This window comes from Mus caroli, chromosome 1, assembly GCF_900094665.2.
Source record: "Mus caroli chromosome 1, CAROLI_EIJ_v1.1, whole genome shotgun sequence".
Classification (NCBI taxonomy): domain Eukaryota; kingdom Metazoa; phylum Chordata; class Mammalia; order Rodentia; family Muridae; genus Mus; species Mus caroli.
In genome coordinates, this window is record NC_034570.1 from 77,300,463 (window position 1) to 77,318,086 (window position 17,624).

General features: G+C 41.7%; 1 protein-coding gene across 3 annotated transcripts in view; it reads right to left on the reverse strand.

Moving 5' to 3' along the window:
* The window catches only part of Pid1 (phosphotyrosine interaction domain containing 1), a 287,502-nt gene that overhangs the window by 167,542 nt on the left and 102,336 nt on the right, over nucleotides 1-17,624 (reverse strand). The window contains exon 1 of one of the 3 annotated variants that reach the window (XM_029476816.1): nucleotides 476-660. The exons of the other annotated variants lie outside the window; for them this stretch is intronic. Within the exon in view, the coding sequence (XP_029332676.1) occupies nucleotides 476-478 (3 nt within the window). The 5' untranslated portion in view covers nucleotides 479-660. Of the gene's footprint in view, nucleotides 1-475; nucleotides 661-17,624 lie in introns of those variants that run through there. 3 annotated transcript variants of the gene reach the window in all.

Consider the following 17,624-nt stretch of genomic DNA (forward strand, 5'->3'; position numbering starts at 1 on the left):
ACACTGATTACTTAGCAGTAGAAGTAACAGTCATCGAGAATGCTCATAAGATGCTCAAGTTCAGACTGGTAAGAAGCTGCCAGAAAAGATTCCCTACACAAGAAAAGGAATGAACATTCTGAAAAGCATCCCACATAACTATCAGGTTCAAAATCACAAGCTGTCTCCCCTCCAAAAATGGAGAGGACAATTTCACATGGACATACACCCTACATTTTTACTTCCTGCCTTTCTTTCTACTTCAAATGCCCTCCACAAATGTTTGGTATCAGAACAGAAATATCTGAACTTAGAAAAAAACTGGTGAGAACATAGAAATATATAAGAGTGTCACCCTAGATAAAGAGAAATATGCTGGGGAGAGGTAGGAGGTGTCACAACACTTTGTTCAATCATATAAAGTTCAAAGAAGGTAACTCTTTTGTTTCCCTCTCTTTTCTGGTGATGATATTTTGTTGGGAAAATGACTAATTACCATGCTTCAGATATGATGTAGTGGTCACCAGTGAACTGTGGAATCAGGGAACAGATCCATCCCTCCAGACACACTTGGGTATCTGCTCCCAACAGCAGTTCCCTCCAGGGGAGACACCTAAAGGCTGAGCAGAGGATTGGTAGAAATAGTTAAGGAGGGTTAATTACTTTCCATTTGCTTTACCCAATAGGATTTAATTAAGTCTACTTTAATTAAATTTTAATCAAGCTTTCTGTGGCTGTATCCAGGCACTGCTGAAAAATCACATTAACCAGTGTTTTCTAAAATCCCTTTTCAAATAAAATGGGCCTTATAATGAAAAAAAAATTATTTCTCGTGGTAATGTACTATACTCTCCTAAAAGTGGGAGAAGGAAATTGAAGAGTAAAAGGATTACAGAAAAGAAAATGTACAAAGAAATGTGTGAAGAAATACAGGAAGCTGGCTTGAGAGAAAGAAGTCACCCACAAATGAAAAAGCTGAGCAGGAAAGAGTTGCTTAAAATGACAGGAATGTCTCCAGCAAGCTATTGAGAAATGAAAGCTCTGTGTCATCCATTGTCAATCTTCCTCTACCATCACCCATTTATGGACACACACTGTGCCAGCAACACTGATCTAACTACACATGTGATCTTTCAAAATGCTAAATCTTCAGTTGTTTATTGTGTGTGAAAAAAAATATTTATGTTTGTGACTTTCTTGAACAGTAGAAGCAAGATTTGGGAGTTGGTTGATCATGACTGTTACTCATGTGAACACAAATTAGACAAGGCTTAGGAATGTTCTCATAAGCTATTAGGAAGTGTATTATTCTCTGTCCCAAAGCCAAAGTAATTTTACATGCAGAGGGCAACTTCTCACATATCACCCCCATAGAATGATTCCTGGGCTTTGTGGAACCATTTGGATGACAGATGACCTCACTGGCTTCTGGGCACACATTGATAGTGTTCTGCATGAAGGAAGTTATCAGAAAAACAACTTTTCCAGCAAAAAGCAGCCTAATGCAGCTTTATACATATCTGTCAATGGAGCTTGGGTAATAATGTTGGATACAATCAGCAATTGTCCCCCAATATCAAGGCTTTGTCCATGATGGGCAAATGTTCTACCACTGAACTGCATCTCCAGCCCTTTAGTGATTTTGCTAAATCAGAATTTTATTCTAAATTGGTGAATTTCTTTCTGAACTGGAAGTTGGACACAACGCTGTCGACTTCTCTAATGAATGAGAATGGTAGCGTATCTCAAACTCACTCTTCTGGAATCAATTTTAATTTTACAATTTCACAAATCAAGAATGCATTAGACTGATTTGCTATGTAACAAATCCAGACCTGCTCAGTTTCTTTTTAAGCTGGCTCTCTATTATGGTCTCTTTTCCATGGAATTTGTGCTTTGGGAGATGTAGGGCAGAAAATGAAGAAATGCCCAGTTGAGACCGCTACCTATTTGGTTTCTTTTTATGTTACAATACTGTGCTCCTGAGTTGTGTTTGAGAGAATTGCCTCTGTGCCCTAAGGTTAAGAGTCTAAAAGTTCAAGAGAAATTTATAATTCCCTTTCAAAGTACAACTTTTTGAAGTTCACTTGAAAAATGAAGCAATGTTCTGTCACAGAGGATACAGCTTTCATACACTGCAAAATGTTTTTTTTCCTTTTTCCCCTCCCACAAAAATAAAGTTATCCCAGAATCTTATACACTAGAAAGAATAAAACCTTAAGAATTTCACTAGGAAACAAGGCCAAGCCCAAGGTAAATCTCTGTGTTCTACTTGGGGCCAAAGAGGTGGTCTAAGTTTGATCAGGGGTTTTCTCTGATGTTCTATTTCACATTGTTATTTCCACACAATGATAGCTATGCAAAATTGCCAGTAGGAATGAGACAGAAAGACAGACTGAAGCTCCCTCCCCACCCCCAGAGTCCTCGAGGGTTTTGTTGTACTTAGGAGGTGCTACTGCCTTCTGAATATCTGCACCACAGGATGAAGTGCTGACCATCTGGAAACCCTGCTGAGTGTTTACATGGTTGGTTCTTCATTTACTCACCACCTGACCCAGTGAGAGATAACATTATCCCATCTAACAAATGAGGAAACTGTCATTACCACAAAGCACAGCAAGGCAAATGCAGAAGAGAATCAGAGGGAAAGACTTCCACCCCCATCCCTATCCTGTGTATGAGCCCTTCCCACCACAAAATTCACATCCACCTAACCCTGTCTCAGGACCTTGAGCTCCTGAACTCATTCTTGAAACTCTCTGCCCAAATACGATCCCCTTTGTCGCCAGCAATAAAGAATAGGGATGCCAAGAGACAGGAATACTGCTATTCTCTGTGGTTCATTAAATGCTCCAAAATGCACAAAGGAAAAGCAAGAATACCCACGTTACAGGGTAGGTTAACTCCAACCTGGGTTTCATGACTAAACTAACTTGGAAATAGTGAGCAAGTAAATTGAACCTATTGAGTCAATTCACAGATCAAAAGCAGACTTCCAAAGTATCTGAATAGATCATGATCCCAACACACTGGGGCACCCCTAAACCTTCCTTACATGCCTGATCAACCACATAGTCATAACCTCATTCAACCCCAACAGGATCTCTGGTTCTTTTGAGCGACATTTCTCTCAAGGAATATGTCTATCCACACCATCCATCTGACTTAAGCACTGGCTTTTTTCAATTAGGGAAATTGAATTCAGAGTATCTGAGCCAAATACAGAGGCAAAACACAGAGCCCAGAAAGGCAGAGGAAGTGTTGAGTCAGCCTCCAGGCCCTTTGCAAGAAAAAACACTCTGCTCACAATGCTTCCCCCAATCAGCTTCTCAGTAACATGCTGACCACATCGTCTCGTCTATGGCAGCTCATTCTCCAAACTTCTACCAGACACACACTCCTGGCTCTCTCCAGGGTAAACATTACATTTTCATTCTAATCCCTACCCTTAATAGGATAAATACGTGCTGCTAACTAGGTCTAGACATACATGAACTGCGTCGATTAAAAACATAGCATATATCATTGCAGTTTGTGACTTCTTTAAGCTGGCCAAGGACTGTTGATAATATATATATATATATGTCAATGAATTAATCATTAAATACCACAATCATATTGACAATTTTAAATTCTTCTTATCACTTGAATATATACTTGGTCATGGTGGGGGGAAATGGTGAGAAGGCTGGAGAGATGTCTTAGTGGATAAAGCACTGGCTCCATGAGTATGAGGACTAGTGATTGGACCCATAACACCCATATAAAACCTAAGCAGCTATAGCAGCCATTGGAGATCCCAGGGCTTCGGTGGTAGAGATATATAATTGAATGGGCAGTGGCAGGGTGGAAGATTCACATTTTCACTATTGTTGTATTTTCTAGTTTGTTCTTGTCTTGTTTCTGTTGCTGTAACAAACACCCTAACCAAAAGTAACTCAAGGAAGGAAAATGTTTGTTTTGCTTTCAATTCCAGGTTACTGGCCATCATCTGAAGGAAGTCCAGGCAGGAACTCGAATAGATAGTCATATCACATCCACGGTTAAAAGAACCCATGCTGCCTGCTTGTTACTCCATATAGTATTTTTTTTTTATCAAGGAGCTTGCTTCACACCAAAGAAGCACAGCAGGAATCACAGAAAATGCCATTCCGCTGGGTGGTGAGCAGGCTTACTGAATGCTCAGGACTACCTGCTTAGGGATTAGTACCACCCAGAGTGGGCTGGGCTCTCCTCTATCAATTAATAAGACAGACATGCCACAGGTCATTTTGATCTAGTCAATCCAACTGAAACTCTCTTCTCATGTGATTCTAGGTTGTGACAAGTTGAGAGTTAAAGCTAACTAGAACCTAGTCCTTAAATCAAATGAAGCAACACATCTTTTAGCATGTTTACTGCAAGCTTACACTTTCTCTCTCTGACTATTTATTTGGGCCTTGCTTGTCTTTTCCATAGTGGCTGTAAAATTGTATATTAATAAAGTAGATGGTTAGCTTGTCAAATGTTTTGCAGTGTATTTTCCCTATTGTATCATTTGTATTTCAGTAGTGTTCATTATAATTCCATTTTTAAAAGTTTTAAATGATTATTCAATTCAATGTAGTAGAATCCAGAATGTTCCTGTTTCCATTTGGCTTTTATTATGTTCAACTGTTTATTTATTGAGAAGAGTCTGACTATATAATCCTGGTTGTCCTTGAACTTACTATACAGTTCAGGCTGTCCTTGAATTTATGATCCTCCTACCTCCAACTCCCCCAGTCTGGGATTATGAGCAAGTGTCATAGTACCTGTCTATAACATGACAATTCTCATGACCATGAGCAAAGTCTGGGCCTCATAGGTACTTTGGGGTCTTCCTTGTAGACACCTGAGAGCTGACAAAAATATCAATGGGGTGTTCCCAGGAAACTCTGTATATAGACAGGACTGGGCTTGAACTCAAAGTCTCATTGTACAAAGCTAAGCTTTGATGAGGTCCACATTATATCATAAAGCCCAAATGTGTGCACAGACATGGCAGTAGAAATTGTATTGTGAAGCCAGAAAATAATAGATATAAATATACACATAGATCTCCAATCAATGTACTGGTCACTCACCAATGTGCTAAAATGCAATCACTGACACAGTCAGACATCTGGAGCACAATCTTGTTATGTTTTCTAAGTAATAAAAAATCCTTTTGCCATCAAAGTACTGGGGCACCTGTATTATCTCTGCTGGACCTGGCTTGGAAATCACTGACTACCAGAAAGAAGACAGCACAGTTCCTATGGAACAGGATGTCTTCCTCGGTGACCCATCTCATTTCAGTCTTGAAAGCTCGGCATGTGGGTTCCAAAAAGGGCTTATGATCATAATTGCAGGCTCCCAAACTAACTAGCAAAACAAACTAGAAGGATAGCTTTGAATAATGTCTAGTGGCAAGTACGATCCTTGCAGGGATGTTCCTTCAACAGGTCAAGCAATGGTGCTATTGGTGGATACATGGAAGGAACAGATACTTGCCTAGTTTCTTGTCAGAGACCCTAGTAGACAGTGCCAGTCTATGTACCTAGCACCACATCATTAACCACATTGCTGGACACCATTGAGTTCTTTTGTCTTTGCCTCCCAAAACTATGATGTGAGGGGCAACAGAGATAGTGGCCAAAGAAAAGTTAACATACCATACCATGATAGCCAGCATCCAGATGACTGCAGGTAGCGCAGGAAAGATCAAAAAAATGATGGAAGAGATAGAGATATGGCTAAGTGTATAGCACAAGCCTGGAGAGAAGACAACCTTAAGAGTTGTTTATTACCTTTCCAGCTTGACAAGGTCCCTTCATGGCTGCATAAGCCAGGGTAGCTGACCCCAGACCTTTCTGAGCCTCCTCTCATGACCTCCCATCTCTAGGTAGGACACTTACACTACTGCATCAGGATCTCATGAGGATCAGGGGATTCAAACCCAGGTCATCAGGCTTGTGTGGCCAAAACTTCACCCCGTGAGCCATCTGGTCTATTCTGCTGTTAATTCCTAAACTGTGTTCTCACGGAACCTTAGCATGTCATGCTTTTCAGACAAGGGAACTGATGCTCAAAACCCAAAGTCACAAAGGACGTTTTCACTGTCATTTCCCTTTAACTTTCCCCGGAAAGGGAACCTTCAAGCTCTCTCATTCAAAAGAAAAACCTCTTCAAGGAGGGAAGATTTTTAAAAACACATGCAACTGGTTTTTGGTTTGTTTTGTCTTGTCTTCACTTAGAACTCTCTATTAGAATATAATTTGAGCAGACTCTATAGGTCTCGAGAAAACGTTTTGTTTTTTCATACAAATACATATACTCTCATGGGCTACTCTATTTATCACAGGCTGTCCTCATGACTGTCCCCCATCTTAGTCTCCTAAGTGCCAGGATTACAGGCGTACACCAGCACAGTAACCTAGATTCTGCTTTTGAGTAGATAAATGAGGAGACCAGGGATATAACCAGGTGGGAGACAGCATGGTTAGACATTTGGCATTCAGAGGACCTTGGGTCCAATCACTAGCACTTAAAAAGCAGAAAAAAGCTAAAGCCAATCACTGTATTACAGGTCAGCCCTGAGCTTTATATTCCAAGCTGTGGGAAAGGTTGGCCACAAATGTCCTTTCCTTCCCATCAGCCTCTTGGCTGAATCAGCCAATTAAGGATGGCACTGGTTTCTTCCAGGGCACATGAGGCAGTCTAGACCAGAGCCAGGGACAACTCTGCAGGATGCAATGCAGACAGTAATGCAGCAGGGGCCTCACAAACAGGAATGTGGTAGGGAAAGAGCCAGTGGAATGGATGTGTGCGCTAGGTAAGTGCCAAGCTTAATTTATTTTATGCTGATGAGGTTTACGAGTCTTTGAAAACATGAAGCTCAGCTGTTGAGGATTTGTGTTGTTTGTTTTGCTGTAATTAGTGATAGTGCCTTGCTGGAGAGACAACAGCATCAAGTGAGTACACTCAGAAATAATCCCATTCTTTGGCCCCGGCTCTGAAGTGAATGAGATTTGTCGATCTCTCTGGGGTCAGAGAATTAGAGGGGTGGGGAAAGAGGAAGCTCCATCTGGAGATAGGAAGGAAGCCAATGAACACACAAGGCCCCTCTTAAGATGGTCATGGCTAGGATATGGTCAGTAGTTGTTGAGAGGAACCAGGATGACATATCTTAACCCACAAGACCTCTGAAAGCTTAACTTAAAAATACCAAACACGAGACTCCTGAGCTATGTCCAGGCTTTGCACAGACTGACTCATTGAGACTTCACTTGTTCAGGTCTTTGCAATAGCTTCCCATCACCATCAGGAAATCTGCTCAGTTAGGGCTACAGAGATGCCTAAGCTCTAAAGAGTTCCTATTGCAGAGAACTAGAGCTCAACTCCCGGCACTCACTGCTGCCTAGAACCCCAGCTCCATGGGATCTGATATCTCCAACTTCTACAGGGACCTGCACTCAGGTGCATACACCCCCACAAGACACCCACAGAGAAGCCATAATTAAAAATAATTTGTTTTTAAAGAAAGTCTGCTCATCACAGCACTCCAAGGTCGTTGTGGGCATGGTCCTTGTTCTTGTGCAGGGGTATCATCCCTTCTTATCATGCACTCCCAGCCCCATGAAACCAGCCCATTCTCGAAGCATGTCTTCCTCTCCACAAAGCTCTTTACTATGCTATTTGCTCTGCTAAGGATGCCCTACCGGATCTGGCCTCACTGCAAACAACTGCGGGTTATCACTGCCATACAGCCCCAAATCTATCCTGTCTACAACAGCTCTTTGTTTTCACCAAATGATGATTATAGTTCTCCCCCAATGAAGTACTAACTCATTTTCAGTGGTCCAAAGAGGAGGTCTGAAACAGTGGCTAGAGTATAGCAGGTGCTGGTACTAAACAGTCCTATATAAATGAGGACAAAGACCGTGACACAGATTTTTATAGATGCTTTTATAAAATCCTTGCACTTGAACAAAAACATCTCCATGTTTGTTTCCTAAGTAAATAAGTAGATAGGCAAATGATAGACAGATAGACAGATATGTGATAAATAGACACACAGGTAGACACATGGGTAGATACATAGTAGCTACATAGGTCAATACATACTTAAATAGGTGTATAGATGAATATATAGATGAGATAGATGTATGGATGGTTAGATAGATAGGTAGACAGATGATAGATAGATAGATAGATAGATAGATAGATAGATAGATAGATAGTAGGTAGATAGATAGATAGATAGATAGATAGATAGATAGATAGATAGATAATAGATGGATAATTGACAGATGATAGATAAATGATAGGCAGACAGGTGACTAGATTAGGGAGTGGTGATAGAACAGATATGAGTGCCATAAATAATAAACATATGACAAAGGAGAATGATAATAAACATGCGGCATGTATGCAGTTTTCAGAAATCTACATAGAATTGCATTCAAACTCTGTGATGCCAAAACCCATTTTATACAGAGTTAACTGAGACACAGGACCAGGAGAGAGTCTCAGACACAGGAACGCTTGGGGACTTCTTGACTCACAAACACCGTTTTTCTTCTTCACAGAAGGAGAAGTCACAGAGAGCTAGAGGTTGGATCCAACTCCACACAGGTTGGCCACCTGAACATTAACAGACCCTGCTCTCTAGTGAACCAATAAGCAATGCAGTTGAAAGGCAGCACCCAGAAATTTTTGGTGGTGGAAGACCAACTCCAGGAGGTGGGAGTGGCCAGGGCCCAGCAGGGAAAAGAAGTGACTTCAGAGCTCAGTGGGCTCCATTCCAGTGACAGGAGTATTTTCTAAGGCCCCAGATGTATTAGCATTGTGTGTGTTTAAACAGCATGCTCTCACATACCCATCCGAACTCTACCACCCCATTAATGCAAATTAATGAGGTGTTATTATAGGTTTGTACTCCCCTTGGCATAAAATTAAAACCAAATAAATAAAACAGTAATTGGGACACTCAATAAGGAAGGCATTTAGATTAAAACTGTCAATGTTTTCACCAGAGGCTTATTTGCCGGTATTTGGGTAACTGTTTTTTTTTCTTTAAGATAAAGAAAGGAAGTTAAAATAAAAAATTAAAAAAGCAAAAAAATCTCAGTCCCCCTGCCCCCCCCGCCCCAGAATATCACATGATTGCTTCTACTACAAAATATTTTCAAACAATATCCCCAACTCTGTTCCACTGAATTAGCTGCTCAGCTTTTGACGTGCTCTTAGCATTGCTATGAAACGGTACCACATGCATCTCTCTTAACTCATGTTTCACCTCTCTTGAAGAACATCCATCTCAGTTGGCATAGATTATGGGGTGAACAACTCATTCTAATTTGACCAGGATTTTCCCAACTCAAGGAATGGAAGAATTTATATCCTGACAGCTCCCTCAAAGTCCCAAACAAAGTGACAGTTGGTTGTCTTATTTTGAGCCACTTAAGGTTGTATGTTAAGCCCATGTCGTTGGTGAATCATCTCCCTTGGGTGCTCATGCATAGTTTCTCAGTTCTGTACACAATCTGTCCCTCTAGAAACCAAGTTGAATTACTTGAGGAAGAGCCCTGAGAGCTTCCAGCACTCAGGACCACTGCATCCATTCAGCCTGATCCTGAGATTTCACTCAGAATTCTACTCACTCCTTGCCATCTACCACAAATATCACATACACACACACACACACACACACACACACACGTATGAGTGTCTATAGTGAGCAGCTAACTTTCACTCTATTTCATTCACCGTTTTCATTTTTATGTGATTCCTCTTAATGGTAACACTTTTGGAGAATACATTTTACCTGGCTCATTTTCTCAGTTGGTACCATGAGTATTCTTACATTACTACATCGTTTTCATGGTTGACTCAATGGCTACGTAGGCTGTGCTGGTTAATTTCATGTATCTCATCAGCTAAGTTACAGGGTACCCGGATACCTGGACAAGGATACTTACTGTATAGATCTGCAAGGTTGTTTCTGGATGGCATTAAACTGGAACTAGAAAACTACATAAAGCTGCTTTCTCTCCCAAGGTGGATGACACTCATCCAGTATGTTGTAAGTCTTGCTAAAATTCAAGCTTAATGAGAAATAACAGTTCTTTCTCCTTAACATCTTCAAGAGAACACACTTTCTGGACCTGACTTCAGGTCAGGACTCACTGGAACCCACAGTATCAGCTCTCCTGGGCCTATGGGTCTCCTGCACTACCACATCACTCAATTCCAGTCTGTTTTCCTTCCTTCTCCCCCCTGCTCCTGTCTCTATACCCCACCCCATCTACACACACCAGTTATGTTTCTCTACAGAATCCCCAAACACATTATCCTGTCATTTTTGAGTCACTTCTCTGAGGACTTTTAAGTGGTTTCCAGCTTCTCACCACTATAACTATTGCCAATACTAATGAACTTTTTCTTATATGTGAGTCTTGTTGTCTTTTTAATAAGAGCTTCAAGACACATTCCCAAGAGTGGAATTGCTGCACCTAAATGTGTGGAAATTCCTTGAATCCTATAACTGTTGAAAATTTTCTTTTCCAAAGAGACAGGGCATATTCCATAGTCACTACATCAGGGGCCTCATAATTTTCTAGCACTGACCTAAAGAATTTTTCTAAATTATTCATTTTGATGCATGTAAAATGAATATTACTTAGTTATTATTTTAATTTCCATGTCTTTTATTATTGGTTCACTCAATTTTTGAAGTATATTCAGTCATTGTATTCTGATGTTTATTATGTCCCTTGTGGATTTATCAACGTGGTGTTACTCATGTGTCAATTAAAATACATGACAGAATTGAACACTTTGATGATCATACCAGATGAAACTCTACCCCCTGGTTTGCATTATTATTTATCTAGTGGTGATCTAATGAATCTTCTTTGTAGAAACTTCTCATTTCTTCCTTTGTGGTGTTTTAATAGTCAGATGAAAAAGATCACAAACCTCAGGGCGGGGCAGCTGTGGAATCTGGAGACAGAAATCTAGAGATTCCCACTGGGTTGTATCCTCATCTGCTAAGGGGTCAAGTGCAGATTTGAAGGCCTTAACTATCTCATCTGTATGATGGGAGTAACTTTGAGCAGTGGGCTATTATAAAACTGAATGAGAAAACACTTCCTAAGCTCAACAACGCAATTCCTTCTGTGAGGACAAGAACCCAAGGTGACAGCCATTCTCCCATTCAGTTCATGCTTGTCCCCAGAAATAAAATAACTTGGAATTAAGTTTAGAATTTGGCAGATGAATTTTTTTTCTGGAAAATATTGCCCACTTACTTAAAGATTTACTTTTTTTGTTTTTGGTTTGTTTTTTGGTTTTGGTTCATGCAGTATTTACTTAAACCTTATTAAACTGTCTCGAAAAAACAAAAAAAAAAAACTTTGTTTTCTAAGATTTATTTTATGTGTACGAGTGCTTTGCCCATATGCAGCTCCATGTATGCACTACATGCATATATGCATGCAATGCCTACAGAGCCCAGAAGAGGGTGTCAAGATGCCTTATAACTGTAGTTAGAGATGGTTGTGAGTTGCCACGGGATGGTGGGAATCAAACCTGGGTCCTCTGTAAAAAAAAAAAACCAAAAGACAGGAGCTCTTATTTAATCTCTGAGCCATTTCTTCATCCCTTCATTCACCAATACAGACCAACATTATCTGTAGGCTCATTAAATGGGCAAAATGAAAAATCACATGCCCTGAAGCAATAGGCAGCTCAACTGACATATCATATGAATCAATATATTAGAATTATCCATAATCTAGAGATGATTTAGGCACACAGAAGCATGTGTCGACATAATATATAAATAACTGCCAACAGCGCCATCATTTTATAAAAAGGACTTAAATCATTCATGAGTATTGGTACCCACTGGTGGGCATGGTACCAATTCCCACTGTACATCAGCTCCTTCATCCCTGTTACTTACACAGCAATGTTCACTTCCAACGTAGGCCTGTGGCCTGGTCAAAAGCTAAGCACTTTCCATGGACTTATTTTCTTTTTTAAGAATTAGTTTAACAGTGGCTTTTAAAAGTATACAATTTCCCCTCTAAAAATTTTATTACTGATTTCTGAATGATTATACATAAATCAAGAGATATATGGTTGGACCTAAAAGTCACCAAAACAGTCTACTTTGGATGGCCAAGAGGACTTGCTGTCATATACCCTGGCAAAACTCAGCACAGCATGACGCCTCCCAAATTCATGTGACACCACCCAAGTTGCTAGGCCTCTGTGCTCCTGGGATGTTTCCCATTAACACATCTGAGGTCCGGACCCTTCCAGCTTGGCCATGTTCACTCCAGCGGAACTCTGTCCAAAGAGCACTGGCAGGCGGCTCACCAACACCCAAGTGTATGAGGAAACCAGAGCTGGAAAGGCCTCTCAGCACTACAAGTTCCCAAAGCTCCTCCCATGTTTCTTTCTCATAAAACTTGCCAAGAATCAAATCAGATCAACTCCAAAATAAACCCACACGTTTTTGAGGTTCTGACCGTTTCAAGGGGTTTGGGGCATGAGCTGTGCACAGACAGCTTGGTCCCCAGTGGAACATAGGCCTGAAACCCCAGTAACCCTAAGGGATGCCTCCCACAGCCCCCTGACCCCCACCCACAGAGAGGTGTGTGTGGTCTTCAGTCATGTAAGTAATGCCCCAGCTCCTGGTATTCTGTCTGGACACCACCCCCACAGTTACCTGGTAACAGCCAGGTATGCTCCTCCCCACAGTTACCTGGCAACAGCCAAGATGGCCCAGCCCACGATAAAAGGAGCTGCTTGCACCCTCCTCTCTCTCTTGCCTCTCTTATCCTCTTGCTCTTATTCTCACCTCGCTCCCTCTTTCTCCTCCTTCCTTCCCCCCTCTCTCCCTCTCTCTGCCTTTCTACATACAATAAACCCCTTAAAACCATGGACCACCTCTTCACATCAGGCTCTGCCATGCTGGAGCAATGAAGCAGATCTTCCCCAGCCTCCCTGCGCTCCAGCCATGGCCACCAGCCAACCCAAGCCACTGACTGAGCAAGCTACCCAACCAAGCCTAAGACTCTCCTCATCCCCATCCCCACAGTAACCTGCCAGAGCTCTCTCCTCCTACCCTTTTCTCTTTAGCCCCCGGCCCAAGGGTCCCCACCCGTTCTCAACTCTTCAACATATAGTGGAGTCTGGGGTGTCTGAGAGTGATAACCGTTCTTCCCTGGTCTCTGTGCAGCCCAGTGACCCCAGAACCAGCTCTTCTGCGGTACCTAGCAGTGTCTGTGGCACCTGAGAGTCAGAGCCCTACTCCAGCAGTTCCACGGGGACCCCAGACTGTGCCTTTTCACATCCCCAGAACAGCGTCCTGTGGCTTCTCACAGCCCCAGCTCGATGCCCTCCTGGTGGTTTCATGGGATGCACGCCGTCAAATTTCCCGCATCCACCTCGCCCAGCAGCCCTGAGTGGACATGGGATCCCATTTTTGCCCCACAAAGCGGGGTTGGGGATGTTGTATTAGTGGTTTATGTAACAGTAGAACTCGAGGAAGCCAGCGGTCCCTGTAAGAATCATTTTGGTCTATTGTCACTACAATGGCATTGAAATGGTGCTAGAGAAGGCAATGACCTCATAATACATAGATTTTTTACCTGTAATGGAGCTACATTTTCTTAACTGTAAGAGAACCATACAGATCAGAAGTTAGAAATTTAGAAATTTGTGCTTTCAGCAGATAAATGTAAAGAAATTACAGATAAATGCAAATTTTAAAAAACATAAGAAATGAAAGACTACTTGGAAATGTATATGTTTCATAAGAACCAACAACTCTACCCACTAGTAATGCCTATGAACCATATGAACAACTAGCATGGCACAGTAAACCTACAGGTACAGTAAAAGGACCGACACTTAAGCAGTGACCAACAACTCTCTAATTGGACTTAAGACCCAGTCAACAAGAGGCAGACCACACCTGTTACTGGAAACCTAGCTAACTACTCAGTGCTAGCAAAATTGTGGTGATGAGAGAAGAATCTATGGTCACTAGCTTATTAAAGCAGTATAATTCTTAACAATCTATAAACATTTGTCCTTATGCCCACAGGAAAAAATGTAGCATTCACCCCTCATCAAGGAAACCTCTCTTTGTAACAGATGGAGACCACTGCCAAAAAAAAAAAAATCACACCAATCACAACACAGATTTGTAGAGCCAGTCCCAATGGATCCATCGACAAAACACCCCCACACTTAAAGTTCAGGGAACACTGCAGAAGAGGAGGCAGACAGACTGTAAGAGCCAGAGGATCAAAGAGTTTGCTGTGAGATTGTGCCTCCAACTAATAACAGAAGCTAAAGCCATAGAGTCTCATCAACATAATTGCTTAAACATGAACTGAACAAAGGACACCAGTGAACAAGCTGAACTGGAAGGAGACAATCCTACACAGAGAACACAGGCAACTGAGGGTAGCTGGGAGCAGGAGAGATGGTCCCTTTGCAGGGAACAGCACACCAACTGGGTGTTCAGTGGCAATGGTCAGTCCTGAAAATATACATACAAGTAACTTTATACTGATTGAACAGGTTATATTTAGGAATACAGACATATGAATATATATTATATACATATATACATGCTATAACAATTAGTGAAAAGAGTTTGAAGGAGAGTTAGGAAGAAATATATGTAAGGATAAGAAAGGGGAAGGGCGAAACATTGTAATTAAATTATAATTATACTGTTTTAAAAAGCTCCATTTTCCTACTGCCTCTGTTCTACCTCCATCAGACTCCTGAACCATACAGACAGGAGCACGTTGTCCTCTGAGAGGCTCCACCCAGCAGGAAGATACAGACACCCACAGCCAAACAGTGAATGGAGCTTGAAGATTCTTATGGAAGAATAGGAGGAAGGATTGCAGCCCCTGAAGGGAATAGGAACTCCACAGGAAGACCAATGGAGTCAACTAACCTGGATCCTTGGGGCTTTCACCACCAACCTAGGCCTCCTGGCTTATATGTAGCATATATATATATATATAGCTTGACCTTCATGTGGGTCCTGAACAACTTGAACGGAGGCTATCCCAACAGTTGTTGTCTGTATGTGGGATATGTTCTACTAGCTGGACTACCTTGTTTGGCCTCAGTGGGAGAGGAAGTGCCTAGCCTAACAGAGACTTGAAGTGCCAGAATGGAGGTATACCCAGGTGGCCACCATGAGGTCAGAAGAGAAAGGGAGGGAGAGTGGAGGAAGGTCTGTGGCAGGGGTGACTAGGAAAGGGGCAGTGGATGGAATGCAAAGTGAGTAAGTAGAACATTAAATTAAATTAAAACAAAACAAAACAAAGAACACACTTAACTACAAAAGATTACATCTCCAAATGCCAATCTTATACTCCAAAATAATTCAGATCAGTAAGTAATCTAATTTGTGTGATCCAATCTGGTAGCCACATGGGACTATTTAAATGAAAGTTAAACATAGTTTTGAAAAACCAATTGTTTAGTCTCAATAGCCACTCACACTCCAAGGGCTCAGGAGCCACCTGCGGTCAGCAGCCTACTTCATTCCCAGAGATGAGGGAAGACTGACTACTGAACATTTCCACCTCTCAGCACTGAGTTAAAGCTATACTTATCCACAGTCTCCCATCCGCAGGATGGTAACAAATCACACCCCACTGACCCTGTGGACCTCATCACTGGCAGCAATTATCCATTCCTACTTTCCTTAGCCTTCCCCCTCAGAGATTAGTGATGCTGTGAAAGCTTAGTAGGGTTGGAATATAATTCTAGCCAATAGGATGCAAAAAGAACAAACGGGTGTAGGGTGGGGAGATGGTTTGGCAGCTATAATACATGCCATGCCAGCAAGAGGCCCAGAATTCTGATACCCAGAACTCACTTAAATGCTGGGTGGGTACAGCAGCTAGGCTGTAATTCCTATCTCCTAAGTGGGGAGTGCACAGCAGGCTGCCTAGAGAGACTCACCACCTCTGCAAATTCTGGGTTTGAGACACTGTCTTAAAGACTAAAGTGGAAGGGTAAGATTCCTGATATCAACTTCAGGCTTCTGCACATACTTGCAGAAATGTGTGTTTGTGTGTGTGTGTGTGTGTGTGTGTGTGTGTGTGTGTGTGTGTGTGCACATCGCTCATACACACACACATAGGTACCCATGTGAACACACAGATACTCATACCACATATACATGTAAAGACAGAGAAAGAACAATATAATGGGAACCGAATTGTACCGGCGATACCAGCCAAATCCCTAATTTCCCTTATAAAAATCTTTTTTTCCCCCTCCTTCCTTGAACCTAAATTTCTCACTGAAAGTGCTGCAGCTTCCTCAAGCAAGTGCATGGGGATGAAAATCAACACGGGAAATCTGGCAACCTCAAAACATAGAGCATGCCTCCAGTCCTGAGGTCATGCTCAAGGACTAACAGACCAGGACCAGCAACTGCTCATCTCTACACTTACAGAGTTTGGATTTGTGTTTCATTTTAACTTATAGTCCTTGATATACTAAAGAGTTTATATATTTTAAAATGTATCCAATTCACTATTCCTTTTTTTTTCTTCAGAAGTCACCTATACATATCTTTGGCTTATTTTTTTAAATTGTTTTTTTTTTGTTTTGTTTGTTTGTTTTTGTTGTTGTTTTTACCTTTTCTAATTTTCAAGATACTAAGCTGCAGGGGTGGCTCAATGGGTAAGGTAATTAGCGCCCAACCAGACTGAGTTCAATCTTTAGGAGTCACATAGTGGAAGGAGAGAACTGACTGCTGCAAGGTGTCCTCTGACCTCAACTTATGTGCTGTGGCACAAATGTACATACAATCTCACATTTGTACATGTGTCTGTCTTAGGGTTTCAATTGCTGTGATAAAAACACCATGAACAAGAAGCAAATTAGGGAAGAAAGGGCTTATCTCATCTTAAAATTCTAGGTAATGCTCTGTCACAAAAGGAGGCAGGGCTGGAACCTAAAGGTAGAAATTCAAGTAGAAGCCAAGTTCCTAGTGGCTGACTCATCTTGCATTCTTTTTTTTTTTAATATTTTATATTACGTATTTTCCACCAATTACATTTCCAATGCTCTCCCAAAAGTCCCCCATACCCTCCCCCCCACTTCCCTACCCACCCATTCCCATTTTTTTGGCCCTGTCGTTCCCCTGTACTGGGGCACATAAAATTTGCAAGTCCAATGGACCTCTCTTTCCAGTGATGGCCGACTAGGCCATCTTTTGATACATATGCAGCTATAGTCAAGAGGTCTGGGGTATTGGTTAGTTCATAATGTTATTCCACCTATAGGGTTGCAGATCCCTTTAGCTCCTTGGGTTCTTTCTCTAGCTCCTCCATTGGGAGCCCTGTGGTCCATCCAATAGCTAACTGTGAGCATCCACTTCTGTGTTTGCTAGGCCGCGGCATAGTCTCACAAGAGACAGCTATATCTGGGACCTTTCAGCAAAATCTTGCTAGTGTATGCAATGGTGTCAGCGTTTGAAAGCTGATTATGGGGTGGATCCCTGGATATGGCCGTCTCTAGATGGTCCATTCTTTCATCACAGATCCAAACTTTGTCTCTGTAACTCCTTCCATGGGTGT